The following is a 16330-nucleotide window of genomic DNA, read 5'->3' on the forward strand; positions in this document are numbered from 1 at the left end:
GTACTGAGCACGCACCCCACCCCACTTCCCCATTCTTGTCCTTGAGCAGCTGGGCAGATGAACTCAGATGTCAAATGTTTTCCCTTCCCTGGATTTAAAATAAACCAGATTCCTCAGCAACTCCTGCCTCCACAATCAAAAATAAGTGTCTCTGGGGCTGAAGGTGGAGCCAGAGCACCGGTGGGGGCCATACAGCAATAGCTTCCGCTGTTGGCGGTGGGAGTGGGGGTGGGGGGCAGGAGCAGAGAGGACAGGACGGGCACACCCACACACGCACACCACCACCCAGGGAAGAGCCCTGAAGCCATAGGTAGACCCACTCTGGGCCCTTCCTGGGGGCTGGGGTGTCCCACGTGGCTCAAGACACCGGGCCACCTGCAGATGCCCTTGCACCTGCCAGGGCCAGCTGTCCATGTCGCGTCCCAGTGTTCTCCATGGCTATCTTTAGTGTTGTCTCAGACCCCAGCCAACCTAGGAACCCTCCCCAGGGGCTCTGCTGGCATCTTCTGGCTCCCCTGCTCGAGGGGCATTCCAAGCACAGATCCCACATGCCTTCCCCTCTCCGTGTGGCATTCCCCACCCCTGGCCGGGGTCCCAGGCAGGCCCTGCCTAACCGGGAGTAGTGGGGTCCTGTGCACAGAGCCGCCCGAGACTCGGCCCCCGACGTCAGTCATGGGTCCTCCCTCTGGAAGGTCAGGCAGAGCCCCTGGTGAGCTTCCAAGTCCCTCCAAGTAGGCCACGCCTCCCCAGGTTCCTCAGGGTGTCTTGGACACTCACTAGGTACAGACAGATGGTGAGCTGGGCCTGGATCCTATGTGGCAGGACCTCAGGGGTGCCACAGGACTGAAGGTGTGTGCCCCTGGGGACCAAACCCCAGCTGTGGGGGCACTCACATGGAACCTCTCCTCTCCCAGCTGCAGCAGATGAGAGGTGCTTCACAGATGTGTCCGGGGTCCTCACCCCGTTCTCACAGGCTGCGCAGGCTCATGCCAACTCCCTCATCCCTGTGGCACCAAGACCTGCAGCTGCTGCCTCCCACCCAGACGCAGGCCCTGGGGGCTCCAGGTGTGCGAGTGGAGGTCTGCCTGTCCACCTAGCTTTACCCACTGGCCTCCTCCTGAAGCTTGGCCTCCAGCGCCCCCATCCTTCCTGCCCTAACCCTGCATTCCCCCTGACCTGGGCGCAGGGCATCTGGAACCTGACTTTGTGACCTCTGATGTCTGGTGCTGCCAACAGGCATGTGGGCCAGGTCTGCTCCCCAGATTCTGCTCACAGGGCCATGTTGCCATTGGAAGACCTGGCTAAGTGCTGGCCCTGGCTCATCCCACTTTGGTGGACCCCCATCCCAGGAATGTTATTCCCCCTGTGTGCCAGGCAAGTAGCTCCCTGCCATGGGGATGGGAGAAATGGCAGGCAAGTAGGGCCCTGCCACTGAAGCAGGGAGGTGAGGGCACACAGAATGTGCACAGCGAACACTTGGTGAGCAGCCGCCGGGACTGTTCACAGCAACTTTGTGCAGTTCTGGGACAGGAGCCCTTTCTCTGGCTCCTGCAGAACCCCCAGGTCCTCTGCACACAAACAGGCAGTCCTGGGCGTGCACAGAATCTAGAAAACGAAGGCTCCTGGGAAGCTGGGCACCCTGCTGGGTGGGGCAGGGTGGGGTGTCTGAGTCACTGCTGGCTCGGAAGCTCTCTGCAGTTGTCTGATCCCCTGGGGAGCCCTGAGCCCATCCATGTAGGGGTTGACAGCAGGTGTCCAAGCGGTCCTGGAGGACTGGGCAGGAGTTTAAGATAGGCCACGAGGGCACAGACCATCACATCAGGCAGACTGAGGCATGGTGCATGTGTGCTGCCAGGCACAAGTGTGTGCGTATGTGTGCGTGTGCTTGACTGTGTCTGTGCATTGTGTATGCACACAAGCTGAGTTTGTGTACGTGTGTGAGTGTGAGGGGGTTGGGGGAGGGGGCAGCCACCCATGCCGCACAGCTGTCCCAGTAACGATCTGGGGCTGGGAGACAGAGGAGGGTCCTGGCCTCACCCTATTGGGAACCCCAAAACAAACCCACCCGCCTGCTCGGTCCATTTGCTCCTTGGATACTCAAAGGCCCAGCCGGACCCTGGCTGGATGCAAACAAACAGGCAAATTTAAGGCAAAGCCTGGGCACCATGTCCTGTGGGGCATTTTCTGGCCTTCCTGTGCCCACACAAGCACCTACAGCTGCCCCAGCCCAGAGACCCAGGAGTTACATTCCAGAATGCCTCAGTGCCCACCAAGGGTACCCCTAGTCAGCCTGGGGTACCCTCAGCACTGGAGTCCTCATCTCAGGGCAGCAGGAAGACCAAGGAGGGCGTGGCCTTCAGGCCCAGAGAGTCACCCCACGTCTTCTTCAGCTTGGAGCAGACCCGGGTCCAGGAGTTTAAGGAGGTGAGGCTTTGCTCGTGTACCAGGACATCCCGGCCCTGAGATGCTCCTGCCCGAGAGGATCCCCTCTGATGAGGCGACCGTTAAGACCCCACACGAACCTTGCCCCAGAGCCGGTAAATGTGGGTGCCTGTCCTCACACGGTGTGGCCTGGCAGGCAACCGGCGACCCTGGCCTCGGTTCTAGGCATTCACACTAATGGATCAGAACCAAGATGGCTTCATTGACAAAAAGAACCTGAAAGACACATATGCCTTTCTGGGTGGGTGCCCCGGGTAGGAGTGCTACCACAGCCCACCACAGGGTGTCCTCTGCCCCAGAGCCTCACCCTGCTCCCTGGCAGTAGAGCCTAACCTAGTCCCCGGGCTGTGAGGAGGTGGGCTGAGCCTCCCCTGGAGGAAAAAGTCCCCTTTCCTTCAGTCAGGGCTGGCAGAGGGCATCACCAGGGCCAGACGGGATGGGTGCACAGCACAAGCATGGGTGTCCTGGAGAGGAGGCTGGGCTGGGCCTGCAGGAGCGGACGCCCCACGGGGACGCTACAGCCCAAGGGAAGCCTGCCTCCCAGCCAGTCAGGAGGCCCAGTGGGCAGGTGTGGAGGCCTGTTCCTGATGCCCTGAAGAGTACAGCCCAGCCTGCTGGCCTCTCCGTCAATGCCCCGTCTGGGGACACACTGTTCTCTGCCTGAGGCTGTCCTGCCCTTGGAGCTGGGGGGCAGGCTTATTTTTACAGGGGTGAGGGTTCTGCACAGACCAGCCGTCCCTCTGGGCCCTCACAGCTGGGTAAGCAGATCCTCTTCCTCTCCCTCGGCAGTCCACCTCCCTTGGGCTCAGAGCTTGGGGTTCTGCTGAGCTGCAGAACCCATAGCCCACCTTGCCTGAGCCTAGTGTCCCCCCTCCCTCCCTCTCCTCACCCCAACTTCGTTCTGGGGTCACCTGGAGAAAGACAGAGGTGGGCAGCCCCATGGGGCAACCCCCAGTGGGAACAGTGGACACATCAAGGGCCACCAGGGCAAGGATGACATTCCTGCCCAGTGACCCCCGCTCTGCGTCTGCAACACGCAAACCAACGTCAAGGACGGCGGGCTGGAGGCCATGCTCAGGAGGCCTCTGGGGCCGTCCACTTTGCCATGTTCTTGAATGTCTGGGGAGAAGCCGACTGGTGAGCACAGGCTGTAGGCTGCAGGGCAGGCCCTTCCCAGGCCAGGCAGTGGGTGTGCGCATTCAGCTACCTCCTAACACTTAGAAGTCCAAACATTTCACGTAAAAGCCCAAATTTTCAGATCCCTTGAAAGCCTGGGGCCTGTCTTCCTGCACCCCACACCTGTGGGGCCCCTATCAGCAGCACAGGGCATGTGCGCTCGCCCCACCTCCTGTCTGCCTGTGGCATTTGCTGGCCTCTGCTCCTCACTCACGAGCCCTCGCCCCAGCTCTGGGCCTGGGCAGGACCCCGAGCACCCCAAGCAGAGCTCCCTCCAGGGCAGGACCTGCATGGTCTCAGGAGCGGGGGGGCTGGTCAGGCTGAGAGCACAGAGTCAGCAAGGCATGGAGCCCTGGGGCAGCTGCACCGGCCTGGAGCCACCCACGCCAGGGCCCAGGGCCCAGGGCCTCCTGTGGGCAGGCACATGTGCTGAGGTGACCATCCGAATGCCTTCAAGATGCTGGACCCTGACAGCAAACGCAGCACACTGAGTGGCCTGGGCACTGGACACCTCCCCCAGGGGTCTGAGGGATGCCAAGCCCACTCCTCCAAGGTATCTGGGTCCGGAGGGGCCTGCCCGGAGAGCTCGCATCCCTCAGGGTGGCTGAGGGCAAAATGAGCCCCATGCATGCAGGGCTGGGTGCCCAGTGACCAGGTGGTCACCGCTCTGGGACCGGAGGGTCTTTGGCCTGTGCGGCTACTTCATCAAGCACTGGGAGCCATGCATTTGGTGTGCCAAGTGTTGCCCTTACATCCTTCAGTCTGCCCTCCGGGGAGGCCCTCAGAGTGGAGACTGAGCGGGTGACCCAGGAGAGGCTCCCTGCAGACTGTTCCCCAGGGACTGGCTTCTGAGGGGCATGTGCACTGTGAGCAGCGGAGGAGCAGACCCACCCCGGGCATCCTGCCCCCCAACAGAGGGCCCAACTCCCCGAGGCCAGGTCCTCAGCAGTCCAGGGCTGAGCCTTCTTCAGAGAAGCCCAACTGGGCTCTTCCTTCCCTCCTGGTCCTCAGCCTTAAGTGGCTGCTGTCAGCCCGGGCCGACAAGGTGACGGCTGACAAGGTCTGGCCCAGGCGGTCCCTGCTTCGACCCCTGCCCCTCCAGGCGCTGGGGTCAGTGGGGGGTGTGCCCCACCCCCAGAAGCTGTGCGTTGGGTGGGCAGGCACCAAGTGGCTGAGCCCTGGCCCAGCCTCTGCTCTGCGGAGTTCCCCCACTTTCCTTTCCCCACGCCCCCAGACACAGAAATAAGGTAAGAACCAGCTGGATCAGTGCCTGTAATTCAGGGCATGCTGGGGCCCTTGGACACCCTGTTGCTGCCTGCCCTCCGGCCTGGTCTGACGCCCGCCAGCAAACAGCTGCTCGCAGGCCAGCCAGATGTTCCATGGGTGCTGCCTCCGCTACCAGGCACTGGGCTGCATGCTCGCCACAGGGCAGAGGGGGAGGGGTGGGGCAGCCCCAAGCCTGGCCAACTCGATGAATGCACACCCACGCCCTGCCTGTCACCGTCTGTGGAGGGGAGGCAGTGTCCACAGGGTGGGGCTGTCCGTCGCGGCCTGGGAGGGTCTGGAGCGGGTAAGGGGTCTGGAGTGGACTATCTGACTGCGGGGCCCTCCTCTGCTTCCCCGTCCACACGCAGCCCGGCTCCACCTGCTCCCCCAACCTGGCCTGGCTCCCGTGCAGGGGGTCTGGCCTCTCAGTGGTCTGCAGAGATTGAGAGACTCTGGGACAGGCTACTTCAGGGGAGGCCTGCCCCGTGCCTGTCCTCTCCGGACTCAGCCCTGCTAGAGGCCCTCGGACCCTTCGACCCATCCAGCTTCCCCTCAGCAAATGCCCCTTATGCCAGGCCAACCCTTCCATATGCTGCACCTGCACCAGCTACCCTGGGCCTGGCCTGGCCCCTGGGGCACCCTGCCTGGTCAGCGGCCACTGGCTGGTACACAGCAGCTCTTCTCGCAGCGGGAGAAGCCACCATGCTGTGCCTTGAGCGTGCCCAGGACAGAGTCCCTGTGGCATCTGCAAGACACCCTATCCCAGCTTGGCCATGGTGGGCACAGCTGAGGTGATGGTGCCTGCCTCTCCCTGACCCGGCACATCCCACATTGATGTGCTAACTGACCCCTGGGCCCCTGCAGGGCCTGTGGTGTCTCTTACGTTCAGGGGCTTTGGGACTCGGGGCTCCTAGGAGAAGGGAGGCAGGGTCAGGAGAGCCGGTTCCAGCCATGAGCTTTGGAGCGGAGCTGCCCCCAAGCGTCCTGCAGGAGCTGTGCGGGGCTCAGAGGAGTGCCGAAGTGGAGCCACAGGGGGCGGCGGCCGGGTGGGGTGTGCGGTCTGCAGCTGCCGGGCTTTCGTCCTCCTGGATGGAGGGGCTCCCGCTGGCCTCGGCCTGCAGGCGCCGGTACGGGGTGCGGAAGAAGAGGACCAGGAAGCAACTGAAGAAGGTGCACAAGCCGGCCATCAGCAGCACGGACACTGGGGAGACACGGCCAGCTCGGTCCACGGCCTGCCCCTGCTCTCCACGCAGGGCCCAGCTGGCTGTGGAGCCAGCTGGCCCTGCTACCTGTGACCACTGTGTGGCTCCAGGCAGCCCAATGCCAGCCCCCAACAGCCCCAAAGGTTGCTCCCAGACCCAGGTGAGCTCCAAGGACACCAGCACCAGTGGGTGGTTGTGACACCCCACCACTCTGGTGGCCATCCCCAGCTGTCTCTTCCTCTCTCTGTCTCTTTCTCCTTCCCTGATTCCATTTTTAAATGACTCATGCAGGAGGTTTAGAGATTGGACTTCCATCAGGGCCTCAGGGCTGTTTCCACCACGCTGGGCCTACGGGGTTCTGTCTGTTGCCCTCTGACCCACCCTTGCCCTGTGGGTACACTGCACCCACTCTCCAAGGAGACCAAAAGGCACCAACAGAAGGGGCCTTGAAGGGAGGTCCCCAGGGCCGGAGCAGCGGGTGGGAGGCCCCAGTGGGCGATCAGGGCCCCCTGTGGGCTGGTCACTCACCCTTCCAGTCTAGCGGGTCCTGGCCGTCGTGGCAGGTAGACACAGATGGCTGTGCACGGCGCACAGGCAGGGAGGTCAGCAGCACCACGATGAGCATGCCGGCAGCCTGCCTGGACAGTCACAGAGCCCTCAGCCCTGGCGTGGCCCCCCATCCACATGCCAGCAGCCACTCCAAGGGCGTGCTGTGCAGCCTGTGGGGCAGGGGACATGGGGTCCCCAGGGAAGGGGGAAGGACACTCACCCCAGCACAAAGACCAGGCCTGCGGCCGCGCCCTCACCCACAGGAAAGGAGCACTCGACTGCCAGCTCCATGGCGACAGGTGCCACCGAGAAGCCAAAGAGCCCTAGCAGTGAGCAGGTGGCGGCCAGCGCGAGTTTCTGGTCCTGCAGCTGGGACACCTGGAGCAGTGAGCCACACGGGGCCCACAGTCAGATGGGATGCAGCCTTGGGCATCCAGACCCAGCCAAGCCCTGCACCAGCACCTGAGCAGAGGCAGGGCAGTGCCCAGTGCCACCCCAGCAGGCAGTGCCTGAGCCCCAGAGGGTCTGGTGTCTGTTCTGGCCACACTGCCATCCGCCCCACCCTGGGCGCCCCACTCCCACACCTGCAGATGGCCTTAGCACGAGGGGACTCTCACCACAGCAAAGGCCGCACAGGCCATGGAGGTCAGGCAGAGTCCAATCTTGAGGGCTTCAGTGAAGCGCTTGGTCTGGTCTACATACAACCCGAGAACCAGTGCCCCCAGGATCCCAAACACAATGAAGAGAGCCCCACACAGGCCTGCAAATTCCTGGAGGAGAGGAGGCCAGGCACCCAGTCATTGGCATTCGGTGATCCCCTGGGTGAGGTGCTCATCCTTGATGTACGCCATCACCAGGGAGCCAGGACAGCGTCACTGGGCAGCACCCAGGTGCAGGCAGGATGATGCGGAAGGCTTGGCTGTGGTGGGGGGTGTCCTCCCCCAGAGGTCCCTCTTCCCTGCGTCACTCCTGCCTCAGGGACTCAACAATTGCTAAAGGGAAGGTCCAGTTGCTGCAGACACCCCTCAACACCTCTATGCCCCTCAAGAGTCAGGAACGTGCCAGGCCCGCACCCACACCCAGGGCCGATACCAGACAGCAGAGGGCATGGCTGGAGCTGAGAGCTGCAAGGCCCTCCCAGTCTCCAGCCAGAGGCAGACCCTCCGGGGCAGCTTGCAGGGCTAGGGGTGCCCAGGGAGGTGCAGTGGGTAAGAATGGGGAAACCACCATCTGAAATCCCAGGGCACTCACGCTATTCCCACCCTCCCAGTGCCCCCCACCATCTGCACCCTCTTTGGCATAGGACACGACTTCCCACACACTGCATCTGAATACTGCCACCGTCCCGCTGTGGATCGAGGGCCCCACGCGAGGGCAGCAGTGGACAGCCTGGGCAGGGAGCAGAGGGCCTGGCACTCACATTGGAGTAGCCCTTCACGCAGAGGACCTGCTCCAGCAGGGCTGAGAAGCTGGTGAAGACTCCAATGCCACCCCCAAAGCCCACAGCCAGGGTGACGTAGGCCTTGTTCCTCGCGAGCTGCAGGGCAGGGGGGCTCAGTCAGGGGCCTAGCAGGAGGTGCAGGGGCTCCAATGGGGCTTCTCCTGCACCTCCCACACACGTCATCGCTGCCCTGAATCCCACAGCACTGACCAGCTTCAGCCCATCCAGGAACTTCTCTGAGGTGGAGTGGGCGGCCCCGGCAGAGGGCGGGGTGGGGGGCACGCTCTCCCAGAGGCATGCAGTGGCCAGCAGGCAGGCGAGGCCAGCAGGGATGATGTAGATGCCCAGCTGGGGAGAGGGTATGCATGGTGTACATGTGTGTGGGCATGCACAGGCCCTTGCAAAGGCATGCAGGGTGCCTCCCGCCCACTGCTCTGGGCTCCAGGGGGCCCATTCCCCTTGCCAGCCACCCAACACATGTGCACCTCTCAGGCTCCCTCACCATCATGGAGATGTCTTCCTCCTTCTTCACTAGGGCAGGTGACAGCAAGTTGGCCACCAGGATGCCCAGGGGGTTTGCTGGATGGACAAATGGAGGCATTCATCAGCTTGGTTGTGGCTAGGCCTGGTCCCCTGCCCACAGGTGGAGCCGTCCTACTGTGAGCCCAGAAGTGCGAGGCACTCAGCCAGAAGAAACCATCAGCCTCACCCGCAAGACTCACACATGGTGCCGATCATGTTGGCTGTGGCTCGTTGGTGCTCAGGGAACCACAGTGCAGCCAGCTTGGCTGGAGAGAAGATGACCAGGGTCTGGGCCAGGGCACAGAGGCTCTGCCCACTCATGAGGAAGGCAAACGGGTCCTGGACCTTGACCAGCATGCAGGGCACGGAGCGGAGCACACTCCCAGCAAAGTTCAGCCACGCACACAGGACGGTCTGTGGGGGTGGGGTCAGGAGCACTGCCTGGCCAGCAGACTCCCCTCCCAACACCTGGCCTCTGCCCACCGCCCCAGGGATTCTGCCTGGGGACCCTGGTCAGGGGAGGAAGCCCACACTCAGGGACCCCACCCTGTTCCCAAGAGGGCCCTGTGTGGGGTCTGACTCACAGCCCAGCGCAGCCCAATGGAGTCCAGAAACCAGATGGCTGCCACACCAGACGGGATGGACACCACAAGGTAGACCACTGAGAGCCAGTTGATCTGCTCGGTGGAGAGGAGGAAGCGCCGGGCAGTGGTGTCAGCCACGGGCGCGAAGCTGAGCCACAGCTAAGGGACACACACGGTGTCAGCCCAGAAGACAGTGCCCAGGCACCGCGGCCCCGGCTCTCCTGGGCTTGGCCAGCCAGCACGGCCAGCCTGAGGGAGGGAGTGGATCCGGCAGTCCCACAGAGGCCATGGTCTTCACTCAGTCACCCCAAGGGCGGGGGCTCAGACAGCATGCCTGGGCTGTGGGCCAGCACGATCTTTGAAGGAGTGGTCCTGGGGTGGGTGGTAGACGGACGCCAATGACCTGGTCAGGGCCAGGAGCCCTGCCAGGACGGACCCTCCAAGGAGAAGGCCCTGAGGGCTGTCAGCAGGAGGCAGATGCCCACTGTGTTGGGTGGCAGGGGGCACTGTGTGGTGGGTGGGCATGAAGGGGCCTAGATTAGGCACTGGACAGCACTGGAGCAAAGGAGGGTGGGAGGGGTCAAGATGAGGGGAGCTAATGGCCCTGGACCTCAAGTATATGCATGAGTAGTTTGCCCAGAAGGGCTGGGAGGAGCAGATTTTGGGGGACACCCAGTTCCTGTGGCAGACACTCAGGTAGACAAGGGCAGGAAGGTGGGATGACCCAGAGACAGGGAGGGGCTGAGTGGGAGAGATGTTTCAAGGGGTAGGGGGCAGAAGGGAGCCCAAAAAGCACCTCCAGCCTGTCTGCAAACTTGGGTCCAGGTGGAAACACCTGGACTGTGGGCTGGCCCTGCCCATGGCCAGTCTGACCGCCTTGCAGGAGACCCAGGTGTTGGGAGATAAGATCCTCCCCAAAGCAGGTGACATTTCCCAGCTCCTGGTGCTCAGGTGCCAGGTCTCAACCCCACAGACTGGGTCAGTGGGAAGGTTCACAGTGGAGGAGGTGACACTGTCTTGTCCCTGAAGGATGGGCTAGAAGGCCAGGAAGGTCTCCCCAGAGCTTACTTCAGGAGAGGGGAGGGAGGTGGGCCAGGGAGGGCCAAAGACCAGGGTGTCACACATCAAAGCTCACGGTCACTCCAAGTCAGAGGACCCAGGAAGGCAGGAGCTTGCCTGAGGCCACAGCCTCCCGGAGAAGCCAAGAACCAGCCTTCCTGACCCATGCAGAGTTCTGACCACAGAGCCTCACATGACAGCGAGCTTGAGCAACAGCCCTCTCTTCTTCCTTTTTTCCCACGACAGAGCACGGACAAATCTCTCAGGTTCAGAAAGAGCCTAATGCAGGCCTGGCCCTGCAGAGAGACTGCAGGCTGTCTTTCTCCAACCCTGCCCTCGCCAGCAGCGCCCCATCCTTGTTCCTCGCTGGAGCTCAAGCTGTTGAGGCAGACGGGTCTAAAAGCGCGAGGCAATGTGAGGATGGCAATCTGTACCCATTGCACAGGAATCCCCTTCCATGTGCCCGGCCTTCCAGGCAGTGCCTCATGTCCCTTTGAGCATGAGGGTGGGTGCCCCCAAACCTGGCTCTCCCTGACTCCTGGGCTGTCTCCTTGAGCCTCTCCAGGGCCATTCCAAAGACCGTCCCACCTGCCGTTCACACTGCCCTCTCGGAACCGGGAGCCCTGCTCACCCAGCTATGGCGGGCTAAACGAGGAGCTAATTGGACTGGCTAAGCCTGATGGTCAGGGCTCCCTGTGATGCCCAGAACAGGGGTCTGGACAGCTGCTGGTGATCTTCCTGTTTGTTCCATAATGACTTGTGGATAAAGGGGGCGCAGCATGACACCACCACACTGTCCAAGGAACTTCTCAACGCTGCCACAACGCCTGTCCTCAGATTCACTGAAGCAGTTCCAAGGGCCAAGGAGGCCCCCTGCTCTGCACCCTCAGATCACTGCACCCAAAGCCGTGCCCACTTTCCCACAGCTAGACAAAGGGACCTGGGGGCCAAGCCACAGCAATGAGTCCGTGGAGAAAAGAAGTTTCTGGAGTCACGGCAGTCTCCAGACCTGGCCTCAGATGCTGCCTGTCCGAGCCCAGGGCTGGCTCCCCACACCCTGTTCAGCAGGGACAGGTGGGAAAAGGCCTTGAGAAGTTTGGAATGATGTCCAAGAGTGGCTGCTGCCCAGAATGTCCCGAAGGCAGTGTCTGCCAGAACTGTCCACACCTGCCCGCCCCACCCGAGCCTCCTGACTGTCCCTCTGCTGCTCAGCACCCTCCCCAAGCTGCAGGTCCTGTGCCAACCACCAACTTTACATTATGTGGTTGCATGGTGGCCAAATGCTGCCAACGAGTCCTGGATTCTGTGGAAGACTGAGGAGTCACCTGCATGAGAGGCAGCGCCAGGGAGGTGCCCAGTGGGGCCCTGTGTGAGCAGCACATAGCCTGACTGCTGAGCTGGCAGCCCTGCCTCCTCGGGCGGCTCCCAGCTCCCCCCGTCTGCTCATCTGCCTGGAAGAACCTGTCCAGGGAACACGGGGCTGAGGTCACCTGTATGTGATGGGCTGGGAAAAGAGGGTCCCAAGCCTCTGGGCAGAGAGACTGGGTGTTGCGGGGAGAGTAGGGGAGAAGCAGGCTGGGAGGGCCGGGCCCCAGGGCCTCGCGGACCTGGCTCTCCCTTGCCGGGCCCCTGCTCACCAGGTGGCTCTGTGCAGGTTTCAGGGCTGAGGCGGTGAACACAGCCGAGTCCCTGCCAGCAGTGGGGACAGTCCTACAAGAGGTAACAGGTCACCGTGGACCCCAGCAGGGGAGAGACTGCGGGTGCAAGGAAGGCAGGCCTACTGTGGGGGGCCTCAGAATGGGTCAGGACCCCGGGGGGCGGGGGGGCTGCGAACAGGTTAGCAAAGGCCATGCGCCCTATCCTGCCCGGGGGAGGGTGGCTGTGGAGAGGTGGAGAAGAGCCCAGGGGAATGAGGGGCCGCCGGAGGGCCCCTTTCCAGCCGTCCAGTGACTCCTACCGCACCCTGTCGCTGGAGAGGGATCATCCTGAAGCCACCATCAGCCGCAGCCAGGAGGGGCTCTCCGCACAGAGACCGCAGGACTCGCCCGAACCCGACCCCGGCCCCACTGTCCGGCCGGTACTCCCGGGGGTCCCGGTCGGCCCCCACCCTGCCCCCGGGCCGCCCCTCCCGCCCGGTACCGTGGCGTTGGAGCAGCTGAGCAGGCTGAGCACCAGCAGGAACACCCAGCGGCGCGCGTAGGCGCGGTACCCCCGCAGCGCGCCCAGGGCGGGGGTCGCAGCGGCCGCCGGCCGCGCCATCGCCGTCGCCGCAGCCCGGGCGCCGCGCGTGGGCCGGGCCGCCCCAGGAGGGAAGGGACCCGAACTGAAGATGGATCCCGCCGTCGGCGGGAGGCAACTCTCTGCCACAAAAGCAGGGACAAAGTTCCCATGCAGGGGCCCAGACGGCCGCGGCCTCCGCGTGGGCCGCCCCCGCGGGCGGGCGCGGGACGAGTCGCTGGGAGTCGCTCGCTTCCGGACGGGGGCTGCGGAGATGCCCCTCGGCCAGGCCCACCTCCGGCTCCGACGTGCGGAAGGGAGGCGGCGAGCAGCAGGAGGCCAGCCTCCAGGGGGAGGCGGGAGTCCGGGAGCGAAAGGCCTGGGATCGGGGAAGCAGGAACTGGGGCGACGCGCAGGGCGGCGCTCGGCCAGGGCGAGGGGCGGGAGGCGGTGGGCGGCCGCGCCCCGGCCCGGGGAGGGCGGCGCCGGAGCCCAGCCGTGGGCCGGGCCGGGGCCGGCAGCCTCCCGCCGGCTCGCTGTTCGCGGTTCACCCCGCCTGTGAGCCGGAGGGCGGAGAGGAGCGGCGTGCGCCCGCCTGTCCCCCGCGAGGACACCCGTGCGGGCGGGCTGCGCCCTCCCCGCCCGGGGCCCGGCGCCTCCGCCCACCGCTCCTCCAGCGTGACTTCCTTCGCCCCCCCTGTGCCAGACCTCCGCCCGCCGCCACCTCTGTGACCCTCCTGCTCACTAAAGTAGGGAGCTCCCACTGCGCCCCGCCAATCACAGACCCCAGCTGAAGGGTCACGGCCTCAACAGGGAACGATGCCCAGCATCTCCTGCAAGAAACTGACCACCGGGGCCACTCAGCTGGGGAGACGCCGCCACCACCCTGAACCCTGGCCTTTTCTCCAACGGACTTTCTTCAGGACCCCTCCCAACTTCCTCCTTCTCCATAAAATAAGGGTCCTCTCTTATATTGGTTGGACTAGCCTCTGGTGTTTGCCGTAATTTGCTTGTCTTTAATTGCAATTCTCTGCTATTCTTGAGTAAACCCATTTTTGCTAGTAAAATATGTGAATAAAATGAAAGTTCCTGTGTCCAGGATTCTCACCTGGCCCTGGTTGGCTAGCTCACTGCACACGTGTCGGCAATACATCGTTATTGACTCTATATAAAGAGCTCTGACCAGTGCTCCGGGCGACATGGTGGCACGGCTGCAAGGCTGCAGGAGAGCAGAGTAGAGGCTGGAGTGGTGGCAGCGCCGAGGACAGAGGCCTGGAGGACGGCTGTGCAGACAGAGGGGCCCAGAGGCAGAGACCAGCTTGCTGCATGTAGACTCGCTCTGAGTGAACGAGATTTTAGTGACTGACCTGCCACCGTGGGAATAAAGTTGGATACAACCCTTTCACCACAAGAACATTCTGCTGTCATTTCTTTGGTCACACTGAATCCATAGTGAATTTGCCCAGGGCTGAAACCCATTGGCAAGACAAATAACTTTTATTTTTTAAGATCAACAGGTAGAAACTTAGCAAACTGTACAGTTTGCTAAAAATTATGCAACACTGATGAAAGAAATCAACAAAGACCTAAAAAAATGAAGATACACACCATGTTTGTGGACCAGAAGACTCAACATAGTAAAGATGCCAGTTCTCCCCAGACTCATCTACAGGTTTAATGCAATTCCTATCAAAAGGGTTTTGTTGACATAGACTTTTAGAAAATATTTGTAAACTGCATATCCAACAAAGGAATGGGATCTAGAATATACAAAAAGCCCTCAAAACACAACAATAAAAAGTAGACAACAAAAAAAGTCCAATTAGAAAATGGAAGACACATGGTAAGACATTTCACTGAAGAGGATATATAAGTGGCAAGTAATGCTGAATGGCTACTATCATTAGCCATTAGGAAAATGCAAATTAAAGCCACAATGAGATATCACCACATACATTTCAGAATGGCTAAAACAAAAAACAGTGACATCAAATGTGGTGAGGTTGTCACTGCAAAGAATGTAAACTGTACAAAACAGGTTGGCAGTTTCTTACAGAACTGGTAACATGATACTATCAGATGACCCAGGAATTGCACTCTTAAGCATTTATCCCCAAGAAATAAAAACCTATGTTCACACAAAAATCTGCACCCAAATGTTCAGAGCAGCCTTATTTGTGATAGCGAAAACTGGAAACAACCACAGATGTCTGTTAGTGGGTAAAGGTTCAGCAAACTCCAGAGTATCCACACCATGGAACAGGGCTCAGTAGGGATGGGCTGCTCATACATGCAGCAGCCTGGGTGATTCTCAGGGTAGTTATGCCAAGTGGGAAAAAAAGCCAAGCTCAAAAGGTTACATACTCTATGATTCCATTTGTATGACTTTTTTGAACAGATGACAATTTAGAAATGGAGAACGGATTAGCGGTTTGGGGGGTTGAGGGAGCGGGAGGGAGGTGGTTCTACAAGGACAGGAGGATCCTTGTGTGATGAAAATACTCTATATCCTGACTGGCCTGGATACAAAAACCTACACATATAATACAACCATGTGAGGGTAAGCACACCTGAGAGAGTGCAAGTGAAACCAGAGAAATATGAAGAAGGCTGTGGACTACATCAGTGTTAGGAGTGGCTGTGGTCTTGCACATTTCTGTTTTGCAATTGCTCTCCTTGGTGAAAACTGGGCAAAACATGCAAAGAATCTGTTATTTCCTACAACCGCGTTTGAATCTATCTCAAAACAAGACAAAGTTTTAAGACTCATATAATGTGGAAAGAACACTTACTTGGAAATAATGACCCCCCCAACACACACACATTTCGCAAAATTATTTTACCTAAATATTGGACAAGCATCTTCAACATAAGCATGCAAGCTAGTCAAGTTCTGAATCCAGGTATAGAACTCCATGCACAGAAATGCCCTTCTGAGCCCAGGGTCCATCTGCACACCTTTGGGCCCACCCTGTCATGAAGACATCCTTTAGTGATCTCCACACAAAAGCCACCTAACATCTTGCTTTTGAAAATTATCTTTAAAGGATTGTTTAAAATAACATTTAACACTTACAATTATGACTAAATCTGTTTCAATTCCTTACCTTGCTTTTTCTTCACCAAATATAGACTCCTATCAGTGTTCCAAAATAGCATTAAAGCTTTTTCATGTGAATGTGTCTCTCTAAACAGTATCTTGCTCAAAGTTAAGAACTGAGAGCAGTTGCTTTGTCGAGACCTTTGCTGAGGACACACTGGGGAAGAACCTCACCCTATGTGATGAGATGGTCACAGCCCCATCCTGTTTGTTTGTTTGTTTGTTTACTTTTTTTTTTTTTTTTTGCTGCTGCTGCTGTAAGAGAATGTCAGCTACATGAGTGCAGGAGCCAGTCCTTCCACACTCAAACCCCTGGAGCAGGATGGGGCTGGCATGTGCTTGCAGGTGAAAATAGAAGTGTGTGGGTGGGTGGCCTCTCTGTCTCGCACCCCTCCAGGGTAGTCCCTGCATCTCCAGGGCCCCTGGCCTACCCAGCAGGTTTGCCTCAGGGTGGCCACTTCTAGGGTGCACACCCTGAGCAGCAGCCTTCTGAACCTGCCTGATTTGAGGTGCACCCCCTGCCCTTCCCGGGTCCCCACCTTTACACATGCCCACCCTTGGCTGTGTTCTTTGAGTTCACAGTTGCTGAAAGCCCACAGATACCCAACCACCCCACTGTGGGGAAATGAGTAAGCAAAGCAGAATCCGGATTCTCAAATGGTCTCAAAAAGGATGTGACTTCATCCTTACCCATGTGGGAGGCCAATCAGGGAACCCATCACTGAGAACAGTTTGCAGATCTGCCCTGGGATGTGAGCCTGTGCTCCAGGGG

General features: G+C 60.2%; 1 protein-coding gene across 8 annotated transcripts; it reads right to left on the minus strand.

Annotated features, from left to right (window-relative positions):
- Positions 1-4876: 4876 nt before the first annotated feature.
- SLC49A3 (solute carrier family 49 member 3) lies at positions 4877-13231 on the minus strand. Of its 8 annotated transcripts, none has more exons than XM_036991332.2 (11): positions 12381-13231; positions 11879-11951; positions 9183-9341; positions 8799-9012; positions 8579-8655; positions 8287-8424; positions 8056-8172; positions 7253-7405; positions 6856-7013; positions 6615-6724; positions 4877-6085 (listed from the first exon to the last, which is right to left on the minus strand). In XM_036991332.2, the coding sequence occupies exons 1-11, from the start codon at positions 12629-12631 to the stop codon at positions 5889-5891; spliced, it is 1647 nt and encodes a 548-aa protein (XP_036847227.2). In that variant the 5' UTR covers positions 12632-13231; the 3' UTR covers positions 4877-5888. The 8 variants fall into 8 exon arrangements, with proteins under 8 accessions (XP_036847227.2, XP_073093989.1, XP_036847245.2 ...); XM_073237888.1 differs by having other exon boundaries at positions 4877-6045; positions 11879-11995; positions 12381-12866; XM_036991350.2 differs by lacking the exon at positions 11879-11951 and having other exon boundaries at positions 4877-6045; positions 9183-9275; positions 12381-13190.
- Positions 13232-16330: the final 3099 nt, after the last annotated feature.

This window comes from Manis javanica, chromosome 5 (genome assembly GCF_040802235.1).
Source record: "Manis javanica isolate MJ-LG chromosome 5, MJ_LKY, whole genome shotgun sequence".
Classification (NCBI taxonomy): Eukaryota; Metazoa; Chordata; class Mammalia; order Pholidota; family Manidae; genus Manis; species Manis javanica.